Raw genomic sequence first — 11,872 nt, 5'->3', positions numbered from 1 at the left:
CGCTCGACAAATCGACTACAACTTGACATCAGGTCAGGCAGTGTAGTAAGAGCAGAAAATACTGCCACCTACAGGCAATAGTTGGCAGTCAAGTAAACCCAATGGTTTTGGCAACGTTTGAGGAAAATTTGCAATAATCTCACAATTTCATTAGCACAAAGAAATGTGGGGATGTGCTGATTTTGTGTGAATTTCCGAAATCGCAAAAAAAATAAATAAAAAAATGGAGGGACTGACTAATAAGGTGTACCCAATAAATTGGCTAGTGAATTCAGGTTTTGCAGGATGCCCTCTGCTTTGTGTTTCAGAGTAAGTGTGAGAATTCAGATCAGATTTTTTGAGTCAAATTTGATCATATTTGATCCTGAATCCAACTCGTATCCAATCCTACTGAATCCAGAGGGAAAAACCAATGTTGTGACTTTGACATAACTTTTCAAAGCCATTTTTCATAACTGTGTACCGGTAGCAAGTATTAGTATTTAGGAAGATGGATGACAGCTGCAACAGTAATCTGCCCTCTTTGCAATCCGACACACTCACAGGGCTTCTTCGTGGAGATGAGTCCTGTTTTAGGCGTTGGGAGCAGAGTTCCTGTCACTGATCTAAAAAGTACTGATTGTTGTTCACATCCATGTTCCACCATTCCTGGCTCCAAAACATCACAAAATACCAGAATGCAGGATTTTTCTTTTGTTATTTCTGCATTTCCTCCTCAGTGTTTGCTGACACATCCAGCAGCTTCCTTAGACGCGGAAACTAAGTACACCTATTTATGTCATGTTTCCTGGAACAAAGCATCCTGTGTGTGCGGAGGGGTGTGTGTGTGTGTGTGTGTGTGTCAGTGTGTGATGTCATTGTTATTGTTCTTTTGTACACTCGGGTCAGCTTTGGAACCGCAAACAGCTCACACTGGAGTCAGAGGTAGGTAATATTCTAAAGAGTAATGTGAACAACCATGCAAAGAAAAAAGGAAAAAAACAAGCCTAAGTTTCCCTTCAGTTAGGTGCACTTCAATTTCACAAGATCCATGCCGAATTGTTTTTATTTGTCTATATTGGAGAATGTCGTCTGCTTGTTGGAGTTTTCTGAGGGGGTATCATCACCTCAGCAACAGGATCAATAAAGTCAATCACAAAGCTGGAATCATCATTAGACACAGCCTTAGAGATTTTTAGCCACTGAGAGACAGCAGGTCACTGACTGAATCATGGGCAGTCGATCCCTTCGCAACCTGCAGCAAGTCTCATTTTTAACAGACTCTTTGAATGTTACGAGAAATCCTCGCTACCTTTCACCAGTACTCTGTGCTGGTCCCTGCCTTTGTCTGGCACGTTGAATGATCCGCGGAGCTTTACACGGGTACGGGTTGCAGGATTTGCTATGAGGATGTTATTTTCCTTTTTACCTCCAGACGACGGTAAACGGTCAAAGCAATCATATGTAACTATAAATATGAAAATATAAAGGGAGATCTGCTGGGGAGTGCTTGACTCAATCATCCATCCATCCATCCATCCATCCATCCATCTAGAGGTGACTTGTGCTCATGAAGAAATGTGCAACAGAACCCAACCCCCCCAACAACCTGCAGGTGTATGTGAAGAGGACTCTCACTTGCTGCTTGATTACCTTGGAGCTCAAAACGATGTGTGTAATATACCCGAGTGGCATTTTGATTTCCTCATTAGACGTCATTCACCACCAATGTTGGATTTTCCCAGGAAATAAAAGTGGGTGCTTGATATTTCTGCTTATTAATTACTCATTCAATCAGGCCTACAGTCCTGAATAATCACACTGCCTATAGTAGCTGCTCAGCCATGGGAGGAAGAATAAGCAATCAGACATAGGGATTGAAATTTGAAGCAGCTTTTTTGGGGGGAGGGGAGAAAAAAAACTCCACAGAACTAAAACCTGGGTCAAAATCAAGTATAAAACAAAAACATTAAACAATACAGTTTTAATTGATTAAATGACATGAACTGTGGAGCTTTTTATGGTTCTGATCCTGAAGTTTTCTGGATGGATGAATACCTATTGGTCCTTTCTGTGAAAACCTTTACTATAGATTTAAAGGGGTAGTATCTATGTAAATTTGACCTTTTGGAGCTGTACATTTTGTTATAATGTTACTCCGTTATTAAAAACATTCCTGGTTGATTCTTTCGTGCATGTTTGAGAAATCCCTGAATCTCTCATGGCAACCATTCAGCTGTGCAAAATGCCTGGTTGGACCTAGCTCCGCCTTTAAGGCACAGCTCCTCCTCAGACCTGCAGGTTCCAATACTCCGAGCTTCCGCCTCACAGAGCAGCCCGTCCCTGCAACTCCTCCAATCAGCTCCTTCAGACTAGCCAGCAGCAATTAGCAAATACCTGGTGGAACCGAGAGTCTGCTGAGGGGAACCTCAGTGCAATGCTGGTAAAAACTTTGCTAAAAGCTTGTGACGACTTCTTGAAGGCGGAGTTTCAGAAAGAGCAGGAGTTTTTAAAGAGACAGAGGCCCAATTTCAAGGAATTAAATTACAAAGTAAAATTTCTTTTAAGTCATATTGCATCTTTTAACAACTGAAATTAAAATAGTCACTTGCTGTAAAATGGTACTATGTGCCTGGAAAACACGATGCTGCCCCTTTAACTGAATGGCAATATTCTAAAACGTCCTTTTTGTGTATGCAGAGTGGGAGTGATTGTATGATGTATGGCTCAGCTGTGAGTATGCTGCATAGCACCAATTCATGCTGATGGGCTGTCATTGTAATTCAGCACCTAATGTGGATAATTAGTCTAAATTCATGGAGTACTTGATTCCGCTGACAGCTACGCCAAATGTTTGACGAAGGCAGCAAAGTGGGAGCATCAGTCACAGACGAGCGGAAACGCGTTTAGCGGAGGGCCTCATCATGTTTTATTCAATCGCAGAGCGATGCTCAATTAATCAGTTTCTGCAATTAAATTAAACATGTACATGCATAAAACATGAAAGAAATATCAGGGGCGTTTAAAATGTTGTTAATCCATGAGGAGAGAATCTATTCTCAGTCCCCCTGACCTCGGTGAAGGGGAGCTGTTTCTGTTGCACACAATGCACTGAAGCAGTCTGAGGCAGAATGTGCTGAAGCGCATCTTAGTATGCAGCGCTGGATGCATACCACCATCCAAAGCATTTCTGTAAATGTCAAGAGCCGTGTGTTTACTACGTCTGCCTGACCCCTAATATTTATTCAGCTCAACAGCCCTCCACCCAATCATTGCTTATTGCTCCATTGCAGAGCTGAGGCTCTTGCGATGTCAAGTTTCATTGGCTGTAGCTTGCCCTATCTTCAAGCGCATGTGATATTACTTTTCGCTTTCCATCAACTTCTAGGGAAGCCGGTGTGCAGATAAATAGTGACATTCTGAAGTGAAGTTTGGGTTTGTTTGTACAGGCTTGTGCCTGCTTATGTTAATGCCTGATTTGTAAATGCAGCCCAGTTGGAGAGATTGAATGTATTTTACATATGAGGCAAATTTGCATTTGGATTCACACTTTTGTCAGCATCTCTTCTGTGTTTCCAGTCAGATACCAGCTTTGAGAGCCTGCTGTCATCGGCCACATACTTGATATTGTGACTTCAAAAAGAAAAGGCTAGTTCTAGATATATTGAGGTAGAGTCTTAACTGCACTGTTATCAATATTAATGAAGGAAAACGTACGGAGAGGAACAAGAGCCTTTGAAGAATCAATCAGCCGCAGCTGACATGAAAAAAGATTAACATGGAAGCGAGTAAAGCTTGCTTTACTTTGACACATGTACATTCTGTGCCGAACCTGGCCGACATCCATGAATGTTGTGGTGGTGGTAATATTATCTTTACGGGACCAAATCATTGACACGTCTGTCTTCATGGACCTCCGTAGGATGAGCTCTTGCTTGTCCGTCATGGGTTTTCTTGGGGACTTGTCTGAGTAGTTACAAATGCCAGAAGTGTGTGATGCAGATTATTTTTAATTGTATTGTATCTTTGTTTAATTTTTAGCCTATTTCATCTATTTTATGTATATTTTATTTTTAGCTCTATTTTTAAACTTTTAATGCCACGTTGTTTTCATTGAAAAATGATTTCCCCAGCCACATGGAATGAGTGGGCATGTTTTGCTTTAAACAGGTCGTGTTTTGTAGCGTTAATGTTCCCACGTGCAGCTGGATATCATTGGATAATTTGTTTCGCACATCCCGGAAGTCATGGCTGCTGAGATGACGTGATTTGACCGTGTGGTGGCGCCATGTCAAGTAGATATATACCGAAACATCTTTATACCGTAACTACTTGTTCCAGTATAAACATGTTTCAGTTATTTCTGGCGGCCTTATTGAGGCCGCCAGAAATAACCGAAAAATGTTGTGTGAGTGTTTACTGTTATTATTATTATTATTTTCACTAGTGATGGGTAAATGAGGTGTCATGAAGCGTTTTGACCCATAGCAAAACTGTATTGATACTGTGTCGATACTGTTTCACTGAATACTGACACCTGCTGGGCATTAAAAATCCCTACAGGCAACGTAATAGACAGACTGATTCGATGACCTAGTCTATACAATAAGATTTAAGTCATTGTTTTTGATTGTATATTATATATTGTATTATGTCATATCTTCAGTTAAATTAAAAATATATTTGATATTCTTCAATGCAGTCAACAAATAATGTGAACATGTACCATAAAGTGAAAATTTAAGTGAACGTGTTTGGAATGAGGATGCTTGTGGACTGGGGGAGGGGGTTCACAAATTTTCATTCAGAAAAATAAGCTTTTCCAACATTTTCAAATTTAGTCTGTTACGCTTTTTTGACACAACGTCTCCTGCTGTAGAAAAAAAATGAAGTAAATAATACATTTATATGAAATAATTTAGAAAAAGCAAGTGAGTAATTTGTAGAATGGCTGTATACCTGAGTTTATCCTGGGTGTATCTGGGACTTCATTCTGATGCCCTATAATGCCTCAGCATTGAGGAGGTGGATTTATTTAAATAGGACAGTTCTGTCAAACATATGCAACACTTAACCTGCAGAACATAATACGAAAGTAAACTAAGAGTCAATTTCAGCTGAATTTGGATTCAGACAGATCAAGTAGAAGCTGAAAAGAACCGGATGAAACAACAACGAAGTGACAACCAATACATTTTCTGATGTAAGATCAAAATGGTCCCAAACTACGAAACCTTTCGTTTGCCTTGAGGCTCCACAGTTGATGCTGTACCGTAAAAGATAAAAAATTCTTTTGGCAAATGCATCCCGTTGACAGATTAGCTTCCTTATAAACACAGTTTGGCGCGCCAGTGTCATTTCAAAACAGTTCCTGTATTGGTCACATGACTTGATGAAAGCAAAACGCACCGACACAGGGTTTCCAACACGTCAGACCCAACACAGGGTCCGACGCATCGGAGTTTCTGGACCCATCACTAATTTTCACAAGCAGCGACTACGATATTTATTCACACGTACCATTCCAGCTTGCAACTAAAAGCTTTATCTTAATACCTGGAAAAAAAAAATATTACAAATAAACATCTAGAAACGGTGGTAGGCATTTTAAAACTGACATTCATGAACACTCTCCATCGAATGTAATTGAGCTACTGTCAAGAAGACAGCTGACACACATATTTCCCTGCCTTTGCTTTTTTTTCTGAAACCACTGTGCAAAAATAAAAACATTGGACAACTTTAAACTCCTCCGTTTTAATGAGGACAAAACCAACTTAGATATTTTTGAACTCAGTTCCACCAGCAGAGCCTTTCATGTGATGCGGTGTAGCCTTAAACCTTACCGGGTGACAATTTGGAATTACAGAAACAGATAAACGCAGAGGTGCCTCTGTTGAAAGGCTGTTGTCCAAGGTAGCGTATTTTCTTATTCTTTCTATCCCTTTGAAGGGTGAACACACACTTTGATCACATGTCTGTTGGATAGATGTAAAGCTGTGTGTGTTGGAGTTAGCCAGGTTGCCCTCTAATGGCTGCAGTTGGTCCTGAATGCCACATGAAGTCACAAAAATAGCTCTGTCTTTCTTTCAGTTCAGTTTAGGTCTCATTTTAGGACTCATGCTTTAGATTTCAGAACTGACCTAATGGTAACTCCATGGTTTAATTCCTTTGTATCATTGTGACCTTGGTCAGTCAGATCCCCTAATTGCTTGCTGATGCTGTATTTGGAGTGAATTTCATTTCACACCTTTGCTTCTAATTCTAAGACCACAGCACTGTTTCAAAGCGGCTGGGTGTACCAAGTATTCCTGTGGGGGATGACCGGAATAGACCATAGACATAGTTAATCAGAATGAAAGGTAGCATAGAGCTATTTATCAGTTTCATTTCTTTTAAATCTATTTTACCTTCACAGCAATGCTAGGACATGGGGGAGGATTTGATATCTACCCATGTAGATTTTAGTATCATTTGTCATTTTTTATGTAAAACAAAAAACAAACAAAAAAGAGCAGGAAATCAAAAAAATTCAGTTGAAATATGTTAAAAACACAAAAATAATTCTAGTTTGATATATTACGAAGTGTGATTCCTGTGGGAAGAAAAACATACATTTTGGCATACTTACCGTACTTCACTTGCAGTCTGACTGCAAGTGTTTGAAGATTTCTGTGACTAAAATCTGGGATTTCACCCATTTTGGAGGCACATTAACAATACAGTTGCCTTTTTAAACACAAAAAAGGCAACTGTGTTTTAAAAGGGCAAAGTATACAGTACATTGTTTTCACTGCATTTGATATATTCTTTTCTTCCATAACAAGCAAACATAAAAAAATAATTTTGCTGCAGGACACATGCAGGCATATCAAGTCACATATTTGGGCGGTATGACCCAGTGAGAATAATCATGTGTCCGCTTTCTGAGGATGGTCCCATTTCTCAGGAGGATGAGTACCGTAAAAGAAGGGATGACCCTAGAAAATGAGATCCAGTCTGGTCCAGAGAGTGGGATTCATAGCACTGCAGGTGAACCACCATTCCCTCACGTCATCATGCAAGGCTGGAGAAGTTACTTTAATTCCACTGAAGTCTAATTTTGAGTGTACTGGCCCTTTAACAAGGCTCTGGGTTGTAAAGCTAAACATTATGAGGCGGCAGTAAACAACGGAACGAGTAGCAGGAGGTAAAACTGTCCAACTGTTCGCGCACACAATAAAAAAATACGACATACAACTTAAACATAAACTTTATGATATTGTTACAGTATCATAAATATCTAATATTTATTTTTGCTAATTAACAAGAGCAAACAAATTAATCAATAGGCCATGTTGTCCAAACTAAGAACATTATTATGTCTTCGGTTGTAGCTGCTGCTCTGTGCGTCACCAAAACATGTACTTTATGTATGTAATGTATGTAGTGACTGATAAAAAAAAAAGCTCTGTGATTCTTTCTGTAGGCCCGACCGTCATATTAATTCCATTTTCTTGCTGTATAGTTTTATTTTGAAAGTCCCACCGGACGTTGTCCGAGTATCAGCGGGGGCTTAGTGACTGTGCGCTCTGCTCCGGGACCGCGCCACGCTTTGTGATGAGGCTGTAGTTCAGTCAGTCCCCGCAGCGGAGCTGAGCACAGAGGAGCGGGATGGAGCTGTGCGTCTAACCGGGGCTCTGCTTCTTCTCTCCGCCATGACTTTATCTCCCCTCCGAGCTGTTTGTCTCACAGCGGAGGAATTTCCCCGTCAACATTTCTCCTAAATAACGGGTCGCGGAGACTAGTTGCCGCTTCTCCTCTCATCACCTGCGCGTTGCCTTTTTTTTTGTGCGGACCATCCCGGAGCGGAGACAGAGACGGAGACTTTAGTCCGGGAGAAAAGTTACCCGTGTGGGATGTTTGAACTTTGGCTTTCGCCCTAGGATGCTGCCTGGGGAGTTTGATGCTGCTGGTTGCGCAGATTTCTCCCCATAGGTTGGAGATCGTTTGGACTCCTTTTGGATATAGGGTCGCTGCTGCTGAACAGCCACACTATACATCCCACAGCGTGCATGCTCTGAGGACTGTCAGCAGCCTGGTCTACCTATGAAGAATCTCAGCACATGATGGAGAGCAGCCTGCTTTTGGTTCCTGTGCTGATTTTTTTTGCTCTGGAAACTTTGGCGTCTGGTAAGCTGGAGCATGAGCCTCTATTCTGTGCCTCGCAAAGCATAATTCATACCCGTTAAACTTTTTTATTTTATGGCATTGTCACGTTGAAAAATACAAACTTGAATAGATTTTGTCGGAGTTTTATGACATCACAAAGTGCTTTGGCTGTCAAAATGTGTCACCCTGTTCAGTGGTCCTGCAGCTTTGGGTACATTTGCACTTGATTTTTTTTTTTTTTTTCGAGGTATGGGATGAAAGGGAGTTGAATATAAATATGTGCCACACTTTTCAGATCTTTATTTGTAGAAAGTTGAAAAGCAGACAAATATCAGTCAGTGGGTCAGTTAGTAACCACTTACGTTTATGTCAGCAGCTATAATCCTTCTTGGTGATGTCATTTACAGACCACTTAAACCGGCAGACATCAGAACGACCCAAATGCAGCTTTACCCCGCGTCCTGCCCAGGGGACGCCGGCTTCACACCAACATCTGCTCCCCACAGAAATACACATTTATCACTATTATCAGGCCCATTAGGTGAAGAGATTGGCCTATCATAGCTACAATGCAGCATTGAGACAACAACGTTAAATCCAGCCCTGCCGGCCAGTGTGGCAACATTAGGATTGTCGTTGACGGTTTAAAGGTTTGCTTTGATTGTGGAGCAAGTTTGTACATTTGGATCCTGACTGCCTTGGCCTGAGCCTGAGTGAATCTCTTGTGACATGACTCCAATAGAGAGTATTGATTCATGTTGTTTAATGGGTCTTTTTTTTATGACCATCATTAAAAACAGGCATACATTAATTTTCATTTTAGCTTCTAGGAGTACAACCTTCTATTGTCTGTTTACTAGAGTGTGAAAGCCTTATGATGATGATGATGCTTTAATCCCTCACCGGCCTACATGATGCGTTTTATGGCCTAAACCAATTGTCATGGTCCTTATTTTGTTATATATATTAAAAAAAACATTAGAACTAGAATTAGATTAGTTTTGTTTGTCTAATCTGGCATGTTCAGTATATTTAACATGGATTGGATCTGAATGTAAAAATATTTATTGAAAGATTACGCTGCAGTTTTCATCCAATGCACAACAATGGATGAAAGTTTCTTCCCCAGTTCATAATGTTTCATGGCAACAATCTACCAATTGAACTTGGCCCTGATCAGCATTTATACAACATACAATAGCAGGATTTTTCTAAAACAAAAAGTGATTCATACAAGAATAAAATATACAATCTTGCAGGCAGCAAAAAGCTTCCATAATTATTCTTTTTTAATATATTTGACCTCTCAATGGCTTATTTAAACTGACTGGTTTCTGCCTAAATTAGAATATTACTGACATGTCCATTTATTTCAGGAACGTTTTATGTAAGATACATTATACAGTTTAATTTCACACAGATGGCTATTTAAGAGCCTTTATGTATGTTAATTATGAGAATTTTCCACTTACAGGTAATAAAAACAAGACATTTAAGTTAGGATATTAGATCAGACCAATAAAAAATATATTTTTAAAACAGAAATGTGGGGTTAATGACAAGTGCTTATTACCTGTACAAAAGGTTGTTATTTTCAGAAGGTACTTTTAATCTGACAAACAAGACTCATTGGAACGTATATTCTAAATTACAGTTTTCTGACTGATCACCAAAACTCGCAATAAGCAATTAATCAGTTAGTCACATGATAAATTAAAACAAACTCAATGATTTCCATATTCATGATTTATTGTTTTTCCTCTTTTTTCTCATTCTTCTCTACCAAAAACTGGATGACAAAAGTCTTCAGTCTGGTAGGTTTTGGTCTCAACTAGGAATTTTTTTTATTTATTTATTTTACAGAAACTACATAATTAATTTTGTTTATTTAAAATGTCGTCCACTTCCAGTGTTAAATGTTCATTAAAATGTAAAAGTTTATAATTGTCGAGAATGTGTCCCTGCATTATTATGCCATTACTATTATATTACTTGAAAATGGTCTGAAAAAACCCAACATATTATCCTTTATCACAATAACTTCTGGGACAATTTTATAATCCTGCAAAATTTGTTATTGTGACAGGCCTACTGATCACTGATCCTGACTTGCTGATTGTGAACCTCTTTGAGGTTTGACAGAAAAATGTGGCAGCAATACTACTTCTTCATTTTTTCATCTGCATTGTATAACCAGACAGTCTACCACACCGTGTTTAACAGTTGGGAGATTATCCTTCAGACCACGTCTCTCAACTCTCTAGAGTGGTTGAACTCTTCCAAACACATGACTTCTAACAAACAGTTTGATTTATGCTAAATGATCTCTGCACAGGGTAAGTGGCTTGTCCATGTGGGCAGCTGCAAATGTCCGTTGGGCTTAGAGGTGGTTTTTGAAGCGGGAGCATCATTATTGGTCGGCAGGAATGTAAAACTCTCTTTGCTATTCCAGCAGCTTCCAGTTTCTAATTGCCCTGAGCCTCGGTGGTTCCTGGGAGGTTCCTGAGCATTTTTACTAGGGTCCTTTAATCTGATGCTGATCGTGTAAGGGGACACTTCTGATTGGCCTGTGCTTATGTGCAGCTGTTTGGGCTGATCCCTAAATTTCCCTCAGGTATGAGTGTGTGTGTGTGGATCATTGTTTGTCCTGTGTGCGCCCCATCCCCGCCACCCTGCATGGATAAGTGGGTATAGATAGGGGCATAGATGGGTGGATGGATGGATGAATGGATAGATGAATGAGCTTTAAAAGACATTGTGATTATAGGTAAATTCCCTGAGTACTGCCATGTAAGAGGTGAGAAATTGCCATACAAACCTTCATCAAGCCAGAGGTGAGCAATTTCGCATGACAACAGAAGTGTCACGATGGAAGTATTTCATATCAGTTGATATTGATAATTATTGGTTAGTTTTTTGTTTTAAATATCCAAAATACTTCAAAGCTAGGGACTAGAGCTTTTCTCTCTTCCCCACAATTCTTTGAACGTGTCCAGCGGATGTTCGCTTTGAGTCCGCACTGACTGTGCGCAAACCTGAGTGTGTGTTAAAGGCAACATAAAACTGCGACTGTGTATATTACTCAACAAGTTGTTACTAGGTAACCAAGAAGTTAGTACCACCAACCTTTCTTATCTTGCCTGAAGGAAGTTGAGCAGCTAAAGGCATCGTATGGTGCTTGCCTGAAATGATCGACACAACAACAGAGGCAGAATCGAATCGGCACCCCACCGATTTAGTGACGTACTCCTACCACCGTCGCCAACATTGTCCCTCATTGACCACGAGTCTGTTGCGATAGATACCGTTATCATTTTTATTACACAGCCCTAATTCATGCCTATAAACCGTGTATATAAACTTCGGGCAGAACTGAACATGTTCATCAGAACATGGTCGATTATGATGCTGCAAAAAAGAGACGTGACAGAGCCAGTGACGATGCATTCTCATCTGGCGGTGCTCCGCTGCTGAGGCTTCCCTTTACAAGGCTGTAAACACAGGCAGTGAAACCAGAGCAGATGAACTCAGCATCTGTGGAAAAAGCTCCTCCAGTGACTTCACATGCTCCTCAGGGACTACAAAGGCCGGAATAGGCTACTGAGGTTCACCTTCACAACGCTCACACTGCCTTTATAAACAAGTGCATACTCCTTTTACCGACGAGCTTTCTTAAGATGCTAACATCTGTACTTTTTAAAGCGTTTTATTCACATGTGCTTTAACAGGCTTCTGGAATGAA

At 40.2% G+C, this 11,872-nt stretch overlaps 1 protein-coding gene across 3 annotated transcripts in view; it reads left to right on the top strand.

Annotated features, from left to right (window-relative positions):
* The first annotated feature begins 7,570 nt into the window (after positions 1-7,570).
* The window catches only part of robo3 (roundabout, axon guidance receptor, homolog 3 (Drosophila)), a 96,344-nt gene continuing 92,042 nt past the window's right edge, over positions 7,571-11,872 (top strand). For 2 of the 3 annotated variants that reach the window (XM_028031469.1, XM_028031468.1), the window contains exon 1: positions 7,571-8,151. In XM_028031469.1, coding sequence (XP_027887270.1) covers positions 8,085-8,151 — 67 coding nt within the window. In that variant the 5' untranslated portion in view covers positions 7,571-8,084. The remainder of the gene's footprint in view (positions 8,152-11,872) is intronic. The other variant, XM_028031471.1, reaches the window with a different exon arrangement.

This window comes from Xiphophorus couchianus, chromosome 11, assembly GCF_001444195.1.
Source record: "Xiphophorus couchianus chromosome 11, X_couchianus-1.0, whole genome shotgun sequence".
NCBI lineage: Eukaryota > Metazoa > Chordata > Actinopteri > Cyprinodontiformes > Poeciliidae > Xiphophorus > Xiphophorus couchianus.
This window is presented reverse-complemented; position numbering and strand designations above follow the sequence as displayed.